The sequence below is a fragment of the Delphinapterus leucas genome, chromosome 3 (genome assembly GCF_059928025.1).
Source record: "Delphinapterus leucas isolate spDelLeu-1000000601 "Yukka" chromosome 3, BTC_Dleu_Yukka2, whole genome shotgun sequence".
Taxonomy (NCBI): domain Eukaryota; kingdom Metazoa; phylum Chordata; class Mammalia; order Artiodactyla; family Monodontidae; genus Delphinapterus; species Delphinapterus leucas.
In genome coordinates this window covers 117,639,936-117,661,938 of record NC_143131.1, presented here as the reverse complement: position 1 = coordinate 117,661,938, position 22,003 = coordinate 117,639,936, and the positions used below count along the sequence as shown (strand labels likewise).

The 22,003-nt window shown below is 38.2% G+C and overlaps 2 protein-coding genes across 7 annotated transcripts in view; one reads left to right on the top strand and one right to left on the bottom strand.

Moving 5' to 3' along the window:
* The window catches only part of SLC23A1 (solute carrier family 23 member 1), a 16,680-nt gene extending 11,796 nt beyond the window's left edge, over positions 1 to 4,884 (top strand). For all 6 annotated transcript variants that reach the window (XM_089908482.1, XM_022588921.2, XM_089908479.1 and 3 more), the window contains one exon: positions 2,944 to 4,884. The gene's annotated coding sequence lies outside the window, so the exon portion shown is untranslated. The remainder of the gene's footprint in view (positions 1 to 2,943) is intronic.
* On the bottom strand, positions 1,424 to 22,003 carry PAIP2 (poly(A) binding protein interacting protein 2). Its single transcript, XM_022588926.2, has 4 exons — positions 21,866 to 22,003; positions 6,281 to 6,444; positions 4,717 to 4,896; positions 1,424 to 2,433 (listed from the first exon to the last, which is right to left on the bottom strand). Exons 2-4 carry the CDS (start codon positions 6,416 to 6,418, stop codon positions 2,377 to 2,379), a joined length of 375 nt encoding a protein of 124 aa, XP_022444634.1. The 5' UTR covers positions 6,419 to 6,444; positions 21,866 to 22,003; the 3' UTR covers positions 1,424 to 2,376.

Here is a 22,003-nt window from a genome sequence, read left to right as displayed (position 1 = left end):
TTGGCCTTTGGTTATCTGGGCTGATACTGGGTCAACTGGAGCCCATGAGCTATAAACTCTAGCTACAGGCAGCCTCATCCTTACACTCCAGTATGATAAATTACACTTTATGACATAGAAAAGGTTGAGAAGTAACCGACATAGCACAAGAATAGGAAAAATCCTCTCACATAAGGTGCCTTGTTTAAATAGTTGTAATAAAATAAAACTCCTACGAAACAGAATGACTTCAGTTACCCTAAAACTATGCCACATAGGCCCAGATGGGGTAATAATGTGTTTCAAGCCCTTAAAAAAAAAATCAAAGTAGTTTTAATGTGCACATTGCCTCAGACAAGTTCCAACGAAGTGAGAGCTTAGCTTAGATAACTCCTTAATTGTAATAAGTCACTTAAATAGAACTTTCTATGTACCAGGGATTGTCTTAAGTACTTGATGTGTATTAACTAATCACACAATCCTGAGATAGGCTAGTCCTTGCTCCTAAACATTAGGGTACAATGCCTCTCTAATTCAAGTTTATAACCTCTAATTATACTGCATGATGATAGTTCGGCAGTATGTGGAAATGAACTCATTTGCCCCCGTCCAGGCTGAGAGAAGTGATCTGTAACCCTCATATACTTGGCAGCCTGCTGTGCCACGTGTGGTACTGAGCTGTTAGAGAACAGAGGGGACTGGTGGTATTATGGCTCCAAAAAGAATGAGAGCCAAGCAGGATCGTCTGCTTCAGCATCTTAAAAAACCTGTTTATTAGCTTAGTAAGGTAGCTATTAAAAAACACCAGGCACAGGTACGCACACCAAAGGACCCTAGGAAGAATGTGACCCAGAACTGACTAGATGGCCTTCCTAATCTTGAGCCCTCCAAGCTCAAGAAGAACACAGAGGACATTATCAACGACTGAGTAGGGCCGTGGGGCAGAATTGTATGTGGAACCAGGAAATTGCTAGTTGGTTTGACAGCCTACCCCAAATAAATATTAGCCACAAACCTATTATTAATTAGCTTGTGAGGGTGAAAAAGGGGAAGGTCCAGGTGAATCAAAATAGCAAACCAGTCCAATCAGAACAGCAATGGTTTGTGAAGGGCAAAACTCAATGAAGGTTAGACTACAGTAAGGTTACCATTATACTGGCCAGCCAGAAAGTTTCTTAACATGGATATATTTAATTGCCTTGACACTGCAGCCTGAGGTGATCAAGGTGGGCTACGGAAGGGGCTATGGGATTTATTTTACTGCTGTATTTTGGACAGACACTTATATAACAACATACTCGACACTATGGAATATAATAATAAAGCCTGCTCTCTCAGCAAATCTTGCCAGCAGGGCTGTCCTGAGGGACTGAGCCCACGCTGAAGGAAGAAGTATCACCACTGGAGAGTCTGTATTCCAGCACCAATAAACACAACCATCTGCTCAGTTCTACTATTATTTATTTTTTTAAATATTTTTGAAAAAATATAATTTTTTTACAATATTTTCAACTTAAACACTATTCACACTGAACACGTATGGCAGCTTAACCTACCCAAATAAGAAGTTTAAGAAGCCAAAACTGTTCTAGCTTTGTTAAAAGAAAAGTTGTGCTGCAGACTATTGTAGTGATGGTTAACAAAGCAAGGAAAAGCACCACTCAAATCACAGGTTACAATTTCTTTGTTCAATTGGATTATGGGTTGGTCAAATGTTAGACTTTACACAGGTATAGCTTTGATGCAATGACTCCTTAGAAGAGGATGCAGTTCTCAAATCACATACTTTCTCAGATGTAACATTAGGAGAATTCAATATTTCTTACATGATAACATACCATAAGAGCCAGGACTTTGGTTACTAAGGTTACAAGGTAGTGAACCTAAGACATACTTGTTTATAAAAAATTGTTTCAAATTAACTAACAAGCCTTCATCAGAAAAAGGAGATTCTTTCTGATGGGGACAAATGCAAATTTAAGTCTGAACTAAGAAATTAACTACTAGAACTTAAATTTACTCATTTAAAAAAATTTAGACATTAACAAGTATTAGTTAACCTTAAGGGACCAGTTTAGTCTCAAAAAGGACAATTCACTAAGATTTAGAGGTCATTTAATTTGGTGCTTTGACACAACTTGACTGGTGCTTCTTTCCTCACTGTCTTCACATCAAGCCATGGGGCCAATTCTATTTTCAGTAAATGTTTGACAGCTTTTTACTTAATAACAGTCTCAGCACTTTTATTAAGCATGCAAGACTAACAAAACTTTGGCAATGCATAAGTGTAACACAGTGACAAGAGAGAGCTTTTACAATTAAGTCTTCTAATACTGCCTTCACAGTGTGGAAATTGTGCTACATCCACCAAAAGAGGGCCCCGTCTACTCAAATATTTCAGTACTTCACCCCAGGAACAAACTCCTTTGCATTTGGATTCAGATTGCTCTTGACCTGGAAAATAAGTACATAAAAAAGCAAGTTCATTAACAGATTAGCTTCAGATACTCAGAAGCATTCAACCCAGATCCACATGCAAAAACATCTTCCAAAAATATAAGACAAAGGCAAGAATTCAGATTGTAAGGTCAAACTTAAGTAAAAAAAAAATAAAATCCACAGCAGGGAAAGGAGGAACCAGATGTAAGCTACGTATATTATACCAAATTTTATCAACTTTCTAAAGAGAAAGTAGAAATTGAAATTAAATTTGCTTAAGTGTAATCAGAAACTCACTCACTTCACGTCAACTAAAGGAGTGTCTCAGAACACGGAGTTCTGTTCGTTTAACTATGATACTTGCCTTGCCATTTAAACAGTTTCATACTATGCAAAAATACTAAACAAGTGTTGTAATGATGATAAAAGTGATTGGGGAATGATTTACAGATTAATTTTACTTTATGATGCTCCTTGAAAATATGGAGTTGTCTTTCTACAACTGCTGTATTCTAATTCCCACAGGTAGCATGGTATATAAGAGGAAAAGAAAACTGCATGGGGAGTCAGAAGACCTACGTTGGAATCCCAGCTCTGCTAACTAACTTCTTATATAGGCCTGGATAAGTCACTCTCTGGGACTTCATTTTTGCATCAGTTAGGGGAAGACTGGGCCAAAGCCTCTAAGAGCATGAGAGACTTGTACCACCATTATTTTGTATTTCTAAATCTTTACTTTCCTAAGCAGATGTGTCAGCATATAGGGAATAGCTGGAAATTTTCCTCTACCACATCTCTGAATGCAAGTTGATCAAGAAAAAAAGAAACCAGGACGATTCCAGGGCCTGAAATGGTAGGCATGCTGGCAGGATTTTAGATTGAATCTGAGCCCCCAATATCACTTACTTTAAGACCAAAGCATATTAAACAACACGTTGGAGCAATAATTTAAGTTTCATAATTTATATACAACCATTCCCTTCTCTCAAGGGAAATATAACTTTAAAAGTCTGAGGTTTAAATTTAAAAAGCAGTGTTCTTGAATGTCCAATCTTTTGGCAGCTACAAAAGAATGAGAAGGAATTAACCTAAAATAGACTGAGTCAAACAAACCAGTTTCTAGACAACGGAAAGATACTGGGTCCAGTTAAAGTTATACATTATGCCCAGCAAAGGGCTTTCCTCCACAGAGCAACCAGGGTTATTTGTGGAGTGCCTAATGTGTAGCCATAAGCAAGCATATCCCAACAGACTATTCAGATCATGTATCTGCTTAACTTGGTTAGCGTCATTTACTGCAACAAAAGCTATACCACAAGTAAATTTCAGTGTTCTCTATACAGCCCTTTAGAAAAATGGTTTCCAAATGCCTGACAGGGCAGGCTGGCGGTATCCTCTGGGAGTGCTTTTAAAAAATTAACATGCCTAGAGGACTGATTCTGCAGGTCTGGGATGTTGCTGAGAAAATTTTTGTAATGCTTCATAGGTAATTATGACGTACAGCCAGGTTAGGAAATCACTGCACAGTGAACAGAAGACAACTGCAAAAATTACTTCAGAGTCTAGGGATAAATTCCAGAGAACCATCTTGTAGAAGCAACTAGACAGATTGTCCATATGGAAAGAAAGTTTAGCATTCTGACTTTAAATTATTTTATCTTAATTTTAGCAAAGGAATCATTAGGTTTTACTCTAGTACTGATGCTTAGTTATCAAAATTCGTGAAAAAACTTTTCACTACAAATAAACCATCAGCAATGAGACACTGAGAATAACTAAAAATATAAAAAGATTTGTGTTCCTTTTCTGCCAAGAGCATGTAAAAGTCCTTATCATAGTTCCAAATGGAGTTAGGGTAGCTCAATGAAAATCCTGGGTCAGGAAAAAAAATCTCAAATTTTATCTTTCAGAAAAAATTTGTAATTTCACCAAATATTTAAGACAATTAAAGAGCAAAACCTCTCCATCAAGCTACTTTTGCATAGGCAAGTCACATGAACATCCTGTGTACTCCCTTTTGAATTAATGCTTTAAGACATTTCCTAGGGCAACATAGTTATCATTATCTAAAAGCAGTGGCAAGAAGTCTGTTAGTAGTCTCAGGCTAGCTCCAGAGTGTTGTCAGAAGTCACTCCTTATCATAAGTAAGACCAGGAGGCCTCTGCTTCCATAGTAAGAAGCAGCAGAATTTCTGAAGGGGAAGAGATGTAGAACTCTTCTTAAACAGATGGCTGCTAGCTTTTCCACTTATGGGAGAGATGAGCTAGGTTTTAAAAAGATGAAAAAATAACTCTTTACCACAAGATCTTCCAGGGAAGAGCCATCACTGATAACAAGGTCATTAAATTGGTCTTGGATTTGGTCCATAGTTTGTGGGAGATCTCGAGCTGGAATAAACCACTCATGTTCCTCTTCTTCTTCCAGCATTTCTTGGAAACAGCGTTCAATAAATTCTTCTTCCCATAACTCCTCTTCTATCTGGATTTATAATAAATAAAGGGTAATTTATAGCATACTTGGTAAGATGAAATCACTAGAAAAGGCTTAAAGAATCTTGAACTAAACCATTTAAAAACATAACGTCATACCTTCCTCCTTTGCTTCTGTGCTAAGGAAAAAAAAGTCTTTTCCATAAGACCTGGAAAGATCTGTTTAGGGTTTTGCTATGTCTTTACTTGTCACAGCAGAATATTCTTTTTTTCCACTGAGGGTGGCGGGGAAGAAGTAACAAAGAAGTGTTCTCATGGAGGAATGTGTATCAGAATTACCTATGATACTTCTAAAACTATACAAACCCTAAACCCACTCAAAAATGACTGGAAAAAAAAATCTTTGGGTAGGACTTCCCTGGTGGCACAGTGGTTAAGAATCCACCTGCCAATGCAGGGGACATGGGTTTGAGCCCTGGTCCGGGAAGATCCCATGTGCCACGGAGCAACTAAGCCTGTGTGCCACAACTACTAAGCCTGCACTCTAGAGCACGTGAGCCACAACTACTGAGCCCTCGCACCACAACTACTGACGTCCGCACACCTAGAGCCTGTGCTCCGCAACAGGAGAAGCCACCTCAATGAGAAGCCCGTGCACCGCAACAAAGAGTAGCCCCCGCTCACCACAACTAGAAAAAGCCCTCATGCAGCAACGAAGACCCAACACAGCCAAAATTTAAAAAAATAAAATAAAATTATTTGGAGGGTAGGGTCAGCAACTAAACATTCTCACTGAAATAAGACTACATTGCTTTACTCTTGAATATATATAACTGGATATGGTGAAATCAAGCTGGCTACTAATTATCAAAGCCAGGATCAGAGAGAAACTAGATGAAAGGTAGAAACAGGTACCAGAAATATGGGAATAAAAGACATCTATCAATGTATGAGAGTTCTCTAAAAAAAACAGTGGTGTCAGATTTTGAGGCTGATCAGAATGAGAACCTTACACGAAAAACAGTACAATCTGTACCCCAGTACCTGTGCCTATTTGCTCCTGATTCCAGCTCTCTTGACTTTCACTGCAGTAGAACAATCTGACTGGTGTAAGGTAGTGGTTTCCAAACCTAATTGCTCACTGGAACCACCTGGGAGCTTTTAAAAAACACGTTTCCCAGGCTCCACCCTAAATCCTTCTGAATCAGAATCTCTGGGTGGGACCCCGAAAAAAGCTCCTTAGGTTATTTCAATGAGCAGTTAAACCTGGTAGTAATCAGCATCCAACTAAAATAGGAGTGGTGGCACATAAATCCATGTATTTCATATATAAGGGACCAGGTGAAAAATGCATTTCAGGGAAAAGTACATTTATATTATATGACAGCTGTCATAGGCTACAATAAAAGAGCATGTTTATACACAAAACTAACTTGTCTGTTGAATTCCTCTTCATTTTCCATCCACATGTACTCTGCAAATGGATTGTCATCTTCATGAGAATGACCGTTAATAATCACATCTTCATTGATGATGCTTGGGCTAGTACTGCTGCGACTTGGATCTTTCATGGTTGGTGTTAGATATAGTTTTTAACCTTAAAAGAACAACAATACAGTTAATCTAGTCAGTCATTCTTTCAGTTCTTAGTGAGCATCTATTATTACCAGCCATCAATGATTAGGTATTAGATGTACATGATATATTAATGCACATGATAAACACAGCAATTGGAAAGCTTTTTCTCCTAAATGATTTTAATGTTTAAGAAATAGCTGAGAATAGCCTAGATTCATCTAATGTTTTCTAATAACAGTAAACAAAGGCAATCAATTGCTTAAATGGAATCCCCAAACCATCCAATTTTTTTTAAATTGGATATTCTGTGCTCTATAAAACAAGCATGGTTTGGAAGACTTAAGTCATCAAGAGACTTTATGAAAAGCAAATTCTACTTTTTAAGATTGTTATTAAAAAGCCCAGAGACTGGAAGTGAAAACTAACAAACTTTTAATAACTCCTATTTCCTTAGTCGCGAGGTATAGCTCTGGCTCTCTCAACTTCATAGCCCATTCTCTATTTGCTTTATCTTTGGGTCCATGTTGAGTTCCTCCATGTCTGGATCTCATACAGTAGATCTGGTTTCTTATACTCTACTCAACAGGTGATAACATGATCTAACCTAGCTGATATGTTGCAGGCTAAAAGTTCGAAGCATAAAGTATCAGATTCTACAATAGTCTACCAATTCACTGACTCTAAAATTGCTAAAAAATGGGTTTACATAAAGCAAGAGTCACTTGTACATAAATCCAAACATTAGTGTGACTTGTGCCAAAGGAAGGAAATAGCATACCTAATAGAGTTAAAAAAAAACCTTCTTCAGGCCTTCTTAAACTTATAATCAAATAAAACACTAAAACTAAAATCTCCTACTAGAAATAGTTTTTTTCTTTGGGTAAGGTTCAGGGAAAGACTTGCTCTAGGTATGTTGCCTGGCCCTTTACATTCATTTTATGTACTTATCCTTAGGAAAACCTAAGGATAATAAAACTTATAGCTGTTCATATAACATGAATTTAGTCTCTAAGCTGTGGTAGGGGGTCCTATCCTGGCACACATATGCATTTCCCCCAAGACTGAATACTAATGAGAACAGTCATCATGGTGGTAGCATTTTCAATTGTTAGGAAGTCCTGAATTAAAAATTACTGAGAACTTCTGCCTTACTTATTCATTGTTGTATGTATATGAAAGAAAGGCAGAGACAGACTGAAATTTATGTGCTAGGCTGTGGGTAGAAAGAAAACATGATGTGGGTTAAGAAAGTGTAGCACTGTGAAAGCAGACATGACAGAAAACAGATGATGGATATCTTTGATATTTTTATTTATCATTAATCTTGGATTAAATAAACCCCCTTATTTTGATAACAAGTTTTGACTAGAGAGCAATCAGTTCCTCTAAAGATTACTTTTTTTTTTTAGAAAATTACTCATTCTTATATGTCAAGGCTACCAAACATTTATATGCTCATCTTTAAACAAATTACATTTTAGATTAGACTCAACTATTATGAAAAGCAGGGGGTCAATTCTGCTTTGCAACTGGATGGAACTTTGTTTACTCTGCATATGAACTGATCATTAAACTATATTCAAAGACACCCCAATTTATAACAGCTTTACATTATTTTCCCAACATGTGTCCTATCCCAACTCGTGCCCATTAAATCCTACGTTTCAGAAGACCACAATATTAATAAGTGACTTATATCTTTAGTTAAAAACAGCAAATAAAAATCATGTTTAGCACAGAGTACAGGATATTCAAGTAGAATTGAATAGTTAAGTAGCAATTATACGTGTGAGACATGTACTAGAAATACTACTAACTTGTGTTTGAATGTGCTTCTGGTGACTAAAGTATTATCTATATATAAACGCAATTTTTTTAAAAGAAAAAAGTGTTCTCCATACATTTCACGAGCATAACAATGAAACAATGAAAAATCTGCATCAGCAAATTCTATAGTCTGAGAATCTCAAGGGACTCCCTCCCTGCTTGTTTGATGCCAACCAGTAACAAATAAAATATAAACAGTGCTTAGCCTAAAGGGCCCAATCCCTGCATTTGACATGTCTCTAGGTCAGCTTTTTGCCGATTATCACCTCATCAAACAACCCGTGGCTTTGGTATAGATCCCAGTGAAAGAGTCTATGAAGGACAGTAAATGAAATTTCGCTGTCAAGTAATATTTGGGAAACAAATCATAATTGGAACCAGTAAAAATCAACTGGAGCCTGGGCACTAATCTTAAACCTTAAGATAGCTGAGGAAGGAACAACTGCTGACCAGATTTCTGATACAGCTAGCCAAGTGAAAAGCCAGAGGGGTAAGGATCATTTACTTTCAGAATGCTGACAGACCTACAATTACTGAGTACAAGGTGTTCTAATAAAAGGTATCAGATTTTAAATTTTCTTCTATGACCTGTTCTTGATCCTTCTTAGACCACACTCTTTAGTCGTGTGTTTTGCTATTTTAAAAAATTGAGTATATAGTTCAAATACCATAAAATTTACAATTTTAAATTGGCATTTGTCAAAAGCAGTTAAAGGCAAATGTAGTAGCCAATGCCTGCAAAGAATAACAGTTGGGGCAAAAAGCCTTGGAGGAAAGGCTGGTGAAGGAGATGCTTTGGGAATAAAGGCTTTGAAAAGCTCCTGCATATTCTGGGAAACCTAAAAGGCCATGGGCATGCCCAGTGCTGGCAGCACGCTCAGAAAAGAACTAACAAGTCCCTACACTTTTCAGGCGTCAGGCTCTGCACATAAAACGAAGGTTAAGAAAGAGCTGTAAGCTGCCCAAGTGTTAAAGGTGTACCTCGGCATACACAAAAACCCATCTGCCAAGACTGGGAGAGCTTTATTTTTTGCTTAGGGGTATTAAAGGACATCTCTTGAAAATAACTAGCTGGGACTTCCCTGGTGGCACAGTGGTTAAGAATATGTCTGCCAATGCAGGGGACACGGGTTTGATCTCTGGTCCGGGAAGATCCCACTTGCCGCGGAGCAACTAAGCCGTGCACCACAACTACTGAGCCTGTGCTCTAAAGCCTGCAAGCCACAACTACTGAAGCCCGCACACCTAGAGCCTGTGCTCCACAAGAGAAGCCACTGCAATGAGAAGCCTGCGCACTGCAATGAAGAATAGCCCCTGCTCGCTGCAACTAGAGAAAGCCTGCGTGCAGCAACAAAGACCCAATGCAGCCAAAACTAAATTAATTAAAAATAAATAAATTAAAAAAAAAAGAAAAGAACTAGCTGACAACTAAGCTAATGGGACAGACTTCAATGGCCACACAAAAAATAATACAAGCTTTTACAAAATTATTTCAGAAAGGTCACTAAACCAATAACAGAACAAGCAGAACAACCACCCTGGGGACAGGGGAGAATATGATTTCCAGAGTTGCCATATAATCGTCACAATGTTCAGTTTTCAACAAAAATTATAAGGCATGCAAAAAAATAAAATAGTATGGCCTATAAACAGGAAAAAAAGAAATTAATAGGAAGTGTCCCTGAGGAAGCCCAGACATTAGGCTTATTAGGCAAAGACTTTTAAATCAGGTGTTTTAAATGTCCAGAGAGCCAAAGGAAACCACGTACAGAGAACTAAAGGAAACCATAAAAATAGCAAATATCACCATCAAATAGCAAATATCAATAGAGACAAATTATAAAAAGAAGCCAAGTAGAAATTCTGGAGATGAAAAGTACAATAAATGAAAATTCTACTTGAGGGTTTATAGCAGATTTGAGCAGGGAAAGAATAAGCAAACTTGGTAAGTCAACTGAGATTATTCAGCCTGAGAAACGGAAAGAGAAAATAATGAAGAAAAATGAACAGAACCTCAGAGACCAGTAGGACACCGCTACATGTACCAACATATGCATAATGGGAGTCCCAGAAGGAGAAGAGAAAGAGTATTTGAAGAAATAATGGCCCCAAACTCCTCCAACTTGATGAAATCTGTTAGTCTACACATCCAAGAAGCTCAACAAACTCCAAGCAGGATAAACTCAAAGCAATCCACACTGAGACACACTGTAATCAAGTTACTGAAAGTCAAAGAGAGCATCTTCAAAATAAGATTAATAGCTGATTTCACATCAGAAACCAGAGGCCAGAAGGCAGTAGGAAAACATATACAAAGTGACTAAAAAAAAAGACTAAGACATTCCCAGGTAAGTAAAAAACTGAGAGCTTATTCATCACCAATAGACCTGTCCTATAGGAAAACCTAAAGTGAGTCCTTCACGTTGAAACAAAAGAATACTAGCATTAACTTGAATTCATCCAAAGAAATAAACAACAATGGTAACTACATAGGTAAATACAAAAGTCACTAATAATGTATGTTTTGCTTTATAACACTTTTTCTCTATATGAAACTAAATTGTTATTAGTTCATACTTGTTACAAACTAAGATGTTAGTTGTAATTCCCAGGGTAACCACTAGGAAAACCACCAAAAAAATATACAGTGAAAGGTGTATTGCTGGGGTGTATCATCATCCCATTCAGAGGCAGTCCCAAAGAAGCAGCTTCAAGACTCCAAGAGTCAATGAACTCAAATCTATATATATTAGTCTCTTGTGGCTGAGAAAAAGTTTTTCTCTAGAGCAAAACCAACCAAAACTAAAAGAGGAACTACTAGAAATACAACAGAAGCACCTAATTTGCTTGAGTGATGTCTGAGGGCACAATGTAGATAATAACTCGACAAATACAGTTAAAAAAAAAAATCTGGTAATTAAACCATACCAATCTGTTGCTATCTTATCTTTGTTCATGCTTCAATCCAAACCACTTTAAAACTGGCAGAAATGAACTGAGAAAGCCAGTAATTTCCCCGCAATTTTTTAATGTTCATATTTACTTCAAATGTTTATTATGCTTTAAAATCCTAAAATTATCAGAAAATGTAATTCAAATAATTTTTTAGCCTTACTCTCATAAAAGGATTTTAAAAATAACATAGTAATACTAACTCAGAACACGCTATATTAAATTACTAATATAAAATATCTAGTAGTTGTTAGACTACATATAGTTAAGATTTTCCTAAACAAAAATTACAAAATAGTAAAACAGCAATGTATCATCTTACAGTGTTTTCAATAATCATTTAAAAAATTTTGTACATAGTTAGGACATCTTGTTGAAAAAAGCATTAAAGTGAAAGAAATGTACATATACAAAGTACACCCTACTTAAAAAAAAAGGTTAGGGCTTCCCTGGTGGCTCAGTGGTTAAGAATCTGCCTGCCAATTCAGGGGACACGGGTTTGAGCCCTGGCCCAGGAGGATCCCACATGCCCCAGAGCAACTAAGCCCGTGCTCTAGAGCCTGTGTGCCTAGAGCCCATGCTCCGCAACAAGAGAAGCCACGACAATAAGCCGTGCACCGCAACGAAGAGGAGCCCCCACTCGCCACAACTAGAGAAAGCCCGCGCACAACAACGAAGACCCAACACGGCCAAAAAAAAAAGAAGTTAAATGTACAAAACAGGTCCTAAGTGTATGTAAGTTTTTTCCTTTTGATCTCCAATCCTACTCAGAGGTGATCAATGTTAACAGTTTAGTATGTGTCCCTTCGTATCTCTTTGCTTACAGAAACACACATAAAGGATTTATATATTTTACAGAATCATGCTAAATATATTACATGAAATATACTTACTAGTCAACATGTAGAAGTACACTTTACTTTTTTTTTTTTTGTGGTATGCGGGCCTCTCACTGCTGTGGCCTCTCCCGTTGCGGAGCACAGGCTCCGGACGCTCAGGCTCAGCGGCCACGGCCCACGGGCCCAGCCGCCCCGCGGCATGCGGGATCTTCCCGGACCGGGGCACAAACCCGTGTCCCCTGCATCGGCAGGTGGACTCTCAACCACTGCGCCACCACGGAAGCCCCCCACTTTACTTTTTAATTGATACAGCACCAATTACTCAACAATTCCCCCTTTGATGCATTTACTTTTCCAGTTTTTTCATTACAAACAATCCTGCTTTGATCACCCTTGTACACATATCCTTTTCTATCTGAGCTTTCTGTGGGATACATTCTGGTAAGTGGGAATAACTGGGTCAAAGGCCGTGTGCACTTGTAGCTTTAAGAGAAGACAGATTTGCCAAAAATATTATGGTAATGTACATTCCTATAATACACTGAGTGCTCCCATTTCTCTGCATCCTCAACAGTTCTCTATATAAGCAACATAGCATTTTACTTTTGCAAACAGATGGGCTTAAAAAGAATCTGTTTTCCTCTACATCTCCTGGGATATGCTTATCTTGCTTAGTAAGTCTTTTCCTACCTTGAGGTTATATTTCCTTTATTTTCTCTCAGTATTTTTATAGTTTCTTTTTTTTACATTTAGATCTTTAACTCGTGTGAGCATTTCTTTGAGTATAATGTGAAAGATCTATACTTTTCCATATGAACACATCATTCATTATTTAATGAAAGCTTGTTCCTGATGTTTATCATATTCAAATTCCCACTTACACGGTTTCTAGATTCTTTGTTCCATGATGGTGTATTGTATGTATACTGTTTTATCTCCAACTTTTATTTTGAAGAATTTTAAACTTACAGAAAAGTCATAATAATAGTACAATGAACATCTGTACCTTTCATCTAGATTCATCAACTGTTAACATTTTGCCACAGTTGTTTTCTCTATACAATTTTTTTTGCTTAACCATCTGATAAGTTGCAGACATTATGACCTTTCATCCTCAAATATTTCAGCACAGTATTTTACTCTTCTGATTACAGGAGGCTTTCAGTAAGTTTAAATACGTAGTAGCACAACTCCCGTCTCAACTTTCTTTGGGGGGAAATCTTGCACTTTTATTCTTCATACGAACTTTAGAATAATTTTTCCATAGGAGCCTGACTGGAATTTTACTAAAAATTTGCAGCTTAGGGCTTCCCTGGTGGCGCAGTGGTTGAGAGTCCGCCTGCCGATGCAGGGGACACGGGTTCGTGCCCCAGTCCGGGAAGATCCCACATGCCGCGGAGCGGCTGGGCCCGTGAGCCATGGCCGCTGAGCCTGCGCGTCCGGAGCCTGTGCTCCGCAACGGGAGAGAGGCCACAACCGTGAGAGGCCTGCGTACCGCAAAAAAAAAAATAAATAAATAAAATAAATGAATCAGGACTTCTTTTTACCAATAATCGTGGGCTAGATTATTTGGACCAGTCTTCCCATTGAAAACTGAAAGTGTTGGATGCCACAGTCTTAAAGAAACACTTAAAAGCACTAAAGTGTTGAAGAGTAAGTAAAGTGGGAATTCAGAGAGCAAAGTGGAACTTTTAAACACTGAAGCTGCCTTTGCACTGAGGACTTTTGCCCATTAGCCTTCTTTGGGTTGACCCTGGATGCTTCATGGGGCAAAAGGCATAAAGGTCAAGGTGGAAAACTGAAGAGAAGATCCTCCCCACTCTAAGCTGGGACCCTAAAGGGCTATAGGCTCAGGGTAAGGGTGAACCAAAAGCAACTCCCACTCCCCACCAAGCAAATCAAAAGGAAAAGGTGGAAAGGAACACAGGCACTGTGAATGTGGTTGGCCCTCCTGTGGATAGGAGGAATAAATTCATGACCTGGGAGGTCCAGCACATCCCAAGTCATGAAATGAGTATGAAGTTGTCCTAACTTGGTAGTGTCTCTAGTGTCAGTGCCTGGCAAAAGCAAATGTAAAACTCCTTGGGAGGAAGGCATCTTCATGCTAGGACTTAAGGACCTCCAAAAATGATTTTTCAAGGCCAATGAAGAGTTCAAAATGAAAGATAACTAAATCCAGAAGGAAAAGATACAACACGCAAGAATCAGTGCAATTTATAGAAAGCATAACCAGACCCATGTGGCAGATGACAAAAATGATCATTACATATCAAGCTTGAAAATATCTTCAGAAAGCAGCAAAATATGAAAAGTGTGTAGTAGATTTGGAAAAGAGCCAAATAAAACTTCTAGATATACAGAAATCAACATAAACAAAAATGTAATAAGTCTTGCAGCAGATTAGATACAATAGAATTGGAAAACAAAAGAAAGTATCCAGAAAACAGCAAAAAGATAAAAAGATAGAACATACAAAAGAGGGTTCAAACAATGTAGAGGGCAGAGTGACAACTATCGAATTCCTGAAGAAGAAAAGAAGAAACATAGGGCAGAGGCAGGATCTGAATATTGCATATTTGATGAAAGCAATCAACCAACATGTTTAAGGAGCCCAAGAATCTCAAAGTAAGATAAATAAAAAGCAAGATATATCAAACTGCAGAATATCAAAGAGAATTCTAAAACCCAAAAAGACATGATTTTCAAAAAAGAATGAGAAAAACCAGCTGCTTTTCAACAATAATGAAAAGCAAAAGACCACACTGAAAGAAAATAACTGCAAACCCAGATTGCTAGAACTCTACAGAAAATAGTTTTCAAACAAATGAACTAGAAACTTCCCATCCTTATATTAAGGAATCATTTGAATAACAAGAATTATGGGATCCCTGAAGACAAATGAATCAAAAATTATAAGGGCTTGGTACTTTTTAAACTAGTACATTATTAACAACCTTTAATTTTGTTTTTGTTTTGATTCGTCTATTCAGGTTTTCTACCTTTCTGGTTAACTATGGTCATTTTTATTTCACTAAAATTTTATTTCTCCATAATTTCAATTTTGTTATAATAGAAACTATCTAATTTCTCCTATTTCATAGCTAATTTGACTATGCTCCTCTTTTCCTCGATTAGGCCTACCAGGGATCTATCGTAGGAAAAAAAAATTCCAACTTTGCAATTTGCAGAACAGCAAGTGTAATAAACTCTTCATATATATAAAAGAAAGGTGTGTGTTCACAATTTGCAAATGCATAGAATCTCTAGAAAGACAGAAAACAAACTGAGAAGGAAATTGTATCTGATAAGGGAACTACATCTAGAATATATAAAGAACTATTACAACTCAATAATAAAAGGACAACCAACCAATTTAAGATTTTTTTTGAGGTGGACCATTTTTTAAAGTCTTTATTGAATTTGTTACAATATTGCTTCTGTTCTATGTTTTGGTTTTTTGGCCAGGAGGCATGTGGGATCTTAGCTCCCTAACCAGGGATCGAACTCGCACTCGCCCCCTCCCGCCCCCCCCCCCCCATTGGAAGGTGAAGTCTGAACCACTGGACCGCCAGGGAAGTCCCCAAAACAACCAATTTAAAAATGTGCAAAGGATCTGAATAGACAGTTCTCCAAAGGCCAATAAACACATGAAAAGATGCTCAACATCCTTAACCTTCAGGGAAAATGCAAATCAAAACCACGAGATACCACTTTATATTAGTGAAAATGTGGAGAAACGGAATGCTCATTCACTGCCAGTGGGAATGTTAAAATGGTGCAGCTGCTCTGGAAAACAGTCTGGCAGTTCCCCAAAAGATTAAACACGGAATTACCTTATAACTCAGCAATTCCACTCCTAAGTATATACCCAAGAGAAAAAAAAATATGTCTACATAAAAACTTATACACACAAATGTTCATAGAAATATTATTCTTAATAGCCAAAAAGTGGATGAAACCCAAAGGTCCACCACTTGATAAATGGATGAATACTGAAAATATGCTAAATGAAAGAAGCTAGTCACCAAGGAACACATATTGTATGACAGACGATGGGAACAAGATTTCTTTTTGGGGTAAAGAAAATGTTCTAAAATTGACTGTGGTGATCGATGCACAACTCTGGCAATATACTAAAAACTACTCTACTATACACTTCAAATGGATGAATTGCATGGTATGTGAACTATAGGTCAGTAAGAGCTGCTAAAAACAAAACTGAGAATACTGGTTACCTACAGGGAGGAGAACTAGATGGCTAAGGATATTTTTTATATCTTTTTTTGGGAATGGATTACCTATTTAAAAATTCAACTTTAATAAACAAAACTCCTGCTTTTGGTTTTATTGATCGTTTCTACTTATTTTTTGTTTATTTTATTAATTTTACTTTTCTCACATTATTTTTCCCTTCCTTTTTACATAACTTCAATTTGTTGCTCTGTTTTTCAAGTTGACAAATGTTTATTTTCAAACTTTCACAAATAAAAATTTTATATCTATGAATTTTCCCTAGAAATTTTAATATAGAATACAGTTACCAACTTCAGGTAACTACAAATTATTTAATTTATAATAAGCCAGAGATTATTCAGAAGAATGTTCTTAATTTCCAAGTGGTTAAGGTTCTTTTGGTTACCTTTTGATGCCTGATTTCTAGTTTTATTATGTTATAAAATGCAGCCAGAAAACCTTCACTTTTGGGAACTTATTACAGTTTTGTTTGCAGGCAACTAATGATTTTTGCAAAATGTTCCTTGGGCCTAAAGAGAAAAATGTGTGACTTCCATTTCTTTTCTTTTCTGTCAATTTTTAAAATTGAAGTATAGTTGATTTACAACGTTGTACCAATCTCTGCTGTACAGCAAAGTGACTCAGTTATACACATACACATTCTTTTTTTACATTCTTTTCCATTATGGTTTCACATATATTGAATATAGTTCCCTGTGCTATACACTAGGACCTTGTTGTTGTGATTTCTATTTCTTACATAAAAAAATGATGCATATATATTAGGCTGATCTTTTTTTTCTTTCTTTTTTTTAAACTTTACCTGTTAAATTCTGAAAGCGATATATTCAAGTCCTGTACTATAACAGCTAGATTACTTGACCCAGTCTGAGGATCTGTCTCACAGGGAATTAACATTTTTGGTAACTGATGCTTGGTATTGTCTTTCATCGTAACTTCATATTTAGCTTTCTTATAGCTTCTTTTTACATTCTATTCCTGTAACGTTTACTTTACTATTTTAAGCAGATTTTTAAAAAAATACTTGATTTATTTTCCGTAACTTACAAACTACTGTGGAATTTCAGTTGGCTTTCCCCCCCCAGTTTTGAGATATAACTGACATACAGCACTGTAGAAGTTTAAAGTGTACAGCACAATGATTTGACTTATATCTATTGTGAAATTAGTTTGAACGGTTTCCTATCAATTAAAAAAATACTCTATACACCCTCAAACCAACTCAAGACATTTAGAATGCTTTATCTTCTTCAATATATCCAACCCAATCCCTGCTCCCAGACAAAGCAAGGCCTTTAGGATGATTTTACTTACCCACTTCCTCTCCCCACCCCATATCCTGAGTTTTATAGAAATAATTTAGCACTGTTAGATCTACACTATTAGGTATTCTCTTATATATATAATCATATATATATATGATATATATATATATAAAATCATCTTCCGCTAACTTGACACCTTTATTTTGCCTTAATATTTCTTCAAAAGGTTACCTGAGGATATAAATTTCTAAGCTACTTCATGTCTGAAACTGTCTTTTGCTTTCATATTTGAACATTAATATTAAGTGGGACAGATTTAGACTTGTCCTTTCTATCAATAACCTACGAATATTCCAACTTCCACTATTGTAGAAAATGAATTTTCTTTCTTTTGTAAACATGCTGTTTACATCACGCCTGATATGAGAGCCTAACACCTAAACTCAGAGATTTTGCCAGATTCTGGTTAGGTGAGAGCTGTTTTTTCTGATGCCTGGCACTTTAAATCTACAAACTCTTTACTTCAGCTGTTTGTTCCCTTCTGAAATGCCTCTTACACATACTGGTTTCCAGCAGTGTCCATCCTTTCATAGTCCCTACAAAATTTTAAAATATGGAAATCTTTTAAGTTTTAGAAAGTCTCCCCCTACTTTCTTAAGAATTCTCATTAAACACTTCATGATACATGTAAATCAAATCATTATGCTGTATACCTTAAACTTATACAGTGCTATATTTCAATTATATCTCAATAAAACTGTAATAAAAAAATAAAAACATTAACTCTTCAAAAAAAATTCTCATTAAAATTCAAACAGGATTCTCTTTCCGCTTCTTTCATTAAACTGACTCCACAGGGAATTCCCTGGTGATCCAGTGGTTAGGATTCCGGGGTTCCACTGCTGGGGGCCTGGGTTTGATCCCTGGTCAGGGAACTAAGATCCCACAAGCCGTGGCACGGCCAAAAAAACCCAAAACCCCCAAAAATAAAAAAACTGACCCGACAGACATAACACCTTTTCTTATTCCACTGGACTCTACTTTGAACTACAGTAGACTCCTTAACCTTATTTGTACACATATATATTGTATACGTATGTATTTTAATTAGAGAAGATAAATTTCTGCATCAGCCTCTGTATTTAATTCAGAAGTCTGTGAGCAGCGCTGAATATTTTGCTTTAATGTTTGGCAGTATAAAGGAACGATTAAAAGCATGGGCTCTGGGATTTCCCTGCTGGTGCAGTAGTTAACAAGCCAGCTGCCAATGCAGGGGACACAGGTTCAATCCCTGGTCCAGGAAGATCCCACATGCCGCAGAGCAACTAAGCCCATGCGCCACAAATACTGAGCCTGCGGTCTAGAGCCTGTGTGCCACAACTACTGCACCTGCGTACCTAGAGCCTGTGCTCTGCAACAAGAGAAGCCACTGCAATGAGAAGCCTGCGCGCCACAATGGAAGAATAGTCCCCTCTCACTGCAACTAGAGAAAGCCCGCGCGCAACAACGAAGATCCAACGCAACCAAAAATAAACAAATAAAAATAAAAGTAAAAATTAAAAAAACAAAAAAGGGCCTCTGGAACCAGGCCATGTGACGTTTTAGCCATGTGACAATGGGCAAGTTATTTAACCTCTCTGTGCTTCAGGTTCCCCATCTGTACCTAGGCAGACAGCCTGGCACGTAATAGTATTATTAAACACTTAGAGCAAATATAAATTTGTATAAATAAAAATAATAGGTCCAAACATCTGTAGGAGTGAAACAATGTCACAGAAAAGTCCCAGAGAGTATAACCCTAATCTCAACTGTAGTGTAACCAGGGTGATCAGGTCAGAGTAAGGATGGCTCAACACTGCTGATAAAAGCTCAAAGCACATCAGAAATACCATCCTTATTTATAAAAACTGATACAAAAAATAAAAAGCAAAGGCAATTCAAATAAACCCACACTATCCAATGTGGTAGCCACCAGGTACATGTGGCTATTTAAATTTAATTTTAATTCAATACAATTAAAATTTTAGTTCTTCAGTTGCACTTGCTACATTTCAGGTGCTCAACAGACATGTGCTTAGTAGCTATCTTACTGGACAGCACCACTCTAAACGATGAAGCCATTAAGAAAAAAGACTGAGTTATTGGAACTGAACCTCAGGCTGTAACATATACAAACTATTAATGCATCTGTGCAACAGGGTGATCCAGATCACAAAGATGACAACTTGGACAACTTTAACCTTGCATTGGATTCAAGTCCCAGATATGCCACTAACCACCTAGAGTACCTTGGATATGCTACTAAATCCCAGGCAACACACTATAGTGGTTAAGAGCACATAATCTCTGGAGTATTTGGATTTGAATTCCAGCTTTTATTAGCTATGTAACACTGGGCAAGTTACTTCACATTTCTCATTTATAATCTTCATTTTACAGTAGTACTTACTGCCTACAGACATTAAAGATTAAATACTTGTAAAAGCACTTCGAACAATGCCTGGCATTACTAAGTGCTATGGAAATATGTGCCTAATAAAATAATCTCTCAAGTTTCTATTTTCCTGATTTCAAAATGGGCAGGATAAAACTTACTCTGCCTAGGGCTTCCCTGGTGGCACAGTGGTTAAGAATCCGCCTGCCAATGAAGGGGACAGGGATTCAAGCCCTGGTCCGGGAAGATCCCACATGCTGTGAAGCAACTAAGCCCGTGAGCCACAACTACTGAGCCCACATGCCACAACTACTGAAGCCTGCACAGCGCAACAAAGAGTAGCCTCCACTCGTGGCAACTAGAGAAAGCCTGCGCACAGCAACGAAGACCCAACACAGCCAAAAATAAATAAATATTTTAAAATTTGTATTAAAAAAAAAAACTTACCCTGCCTATTTCACAGGTTAATAATAAATATGAAACTCACTTAGCTCCCATCCCTGAAAGAAACAGATAAGGAGGCTATACTTTTGGGGGGGGTTACCTATCTTTTTATCATAGACACTTACTTGTGAGAAAAAGTAAGTTCTGTTCAAGTTCACAATTAACAAGTAATATAAACAGACTAATTTGCCCCAACTATCCTCTCACAAACCGGAAACAGAAGCACAAAACAGCAAACACTAGGAATCTCATTAAAAACCCTGAGAGACCCTTATTTGCAAACATAACCTGCAGCCCACGAAATTTCAAAGGCAAACCAACACCCGACCAACTGCTCAAAGGCAAATTGTGACAAATTATGCTATCAGGTTAACAAGATTAACCAGCACATGCAAAATGGGAATTTGTCTTCTGTTGAAATGTCAAAAGCTGTCAGCTGTTAGACCTCATCCCACGGCATACTGGAAGCCAAATTCTTTCTAGAGTTTGCGGTTTCTGTGAGATGATGGGGTTGCAAAATCAGGGAAAATAAGACAACAAAAGGAAGCAGAAAAGGCCACCTTTTGCAGTTACTAGAGAATACCATTGCTGACTGCTTCAACAAATGTTTTGAAACAAACAACTTTACCACAAGCCATATATTTTTGATGGTGGGAGAGAATAAGCACAGTAGTAGAAATTAAAAAGTGAGATAACCAAAACCAAAAGAATGTGAATTGGATGGGTTCATCTGGTTCAAAACAGTCCTGGAGTAGGAGCTGCCAGTACTCCAAAGGCCCTCCTATCCCGAGCACGGAATACAATGTAACTAAAAATAAGGGTCAGGGGAAGGCGAAGAAACCGGAGAAAGGGGATCATCAGAAAGGTACAAGCTCATGGACGGTTACAGAATGCTCCCCTAGGACTATCGCCAGCCCGCCAGTCCCTCCGCCCCTTTCTCTTCCCCCACCCAAGCTTCTGGAGGAGCGCGCAAGCGCAGCAAGTAGGGGCTGCGCGTGGCGACGCGCAGGCGTAAAGTGGGGAGAAACAATGAGCTTTGTTGCCGAGGCGGCAGTGGGGGGCAGGGGAAAAGGGTATCGGAGGGTGGGTGAAGCGATTGGAGAGAGGGGGAGCACGCGAGAAAGTGCTATCCCGGCAACCCTCGCGCGCCACCGAGGACCCGGATAGAGAGCTGCGAGATCCAAACCATAATAATGACAATGAGAAAAAAAGCGACGGCCATTTCTCAGAGAAGAAAGAGACTAAGTCGTCCAAGATCATCCCTCAGACTCGGCTGGAAGAGGCAAGGAACAATGGGGGCCATACAGGCTTGGTAGCCAACAACCCAGGGGACCCTCTAGGCCCCTCAGCCGTCGCCGAGGTGCTGCCCCTCCACCGCCGGGCCGCCGCACCCTTCTCGCCGCTCCGCCCGAGAGAACCCCTCACCCAGTGCACGGCAGCGGGGACGGCAGCCAACGAATCCGGTCGGCCTCCGCGGATCTCCACAGGCAGCGCCGCTACCCCGCTCGACGCGCGCTTCGCCCGCCGCCTCCCTTCTACAGTCCAAACAAACACCCCAGCCCG

Bases quoted from the DNA above. Each gene is read 5' to 3' on its own strand.
- PAIP2 (XM_022588926.2), bottom strand. From the start codon at position 6,418: ATGAAAGATCCAAGTCGCAGCAGTACTAGCCCAAGCATCATCAATGAA. The intron at 4,897-6,280 runs GTTAGTTTTGTG...TTATAAATCCAG, and splicing joins AAGAGGAATTCAACAGACAA to ATAGAAGAGGAGTTATGGGA. The intron at 2,434-4,716 runs GTAAAGAGTTAT...CTTATTTTCCAG, and splicing joins CTTCCCTGGAAGATCTTGTG to GTCAAGAGCAATCTGAATCC.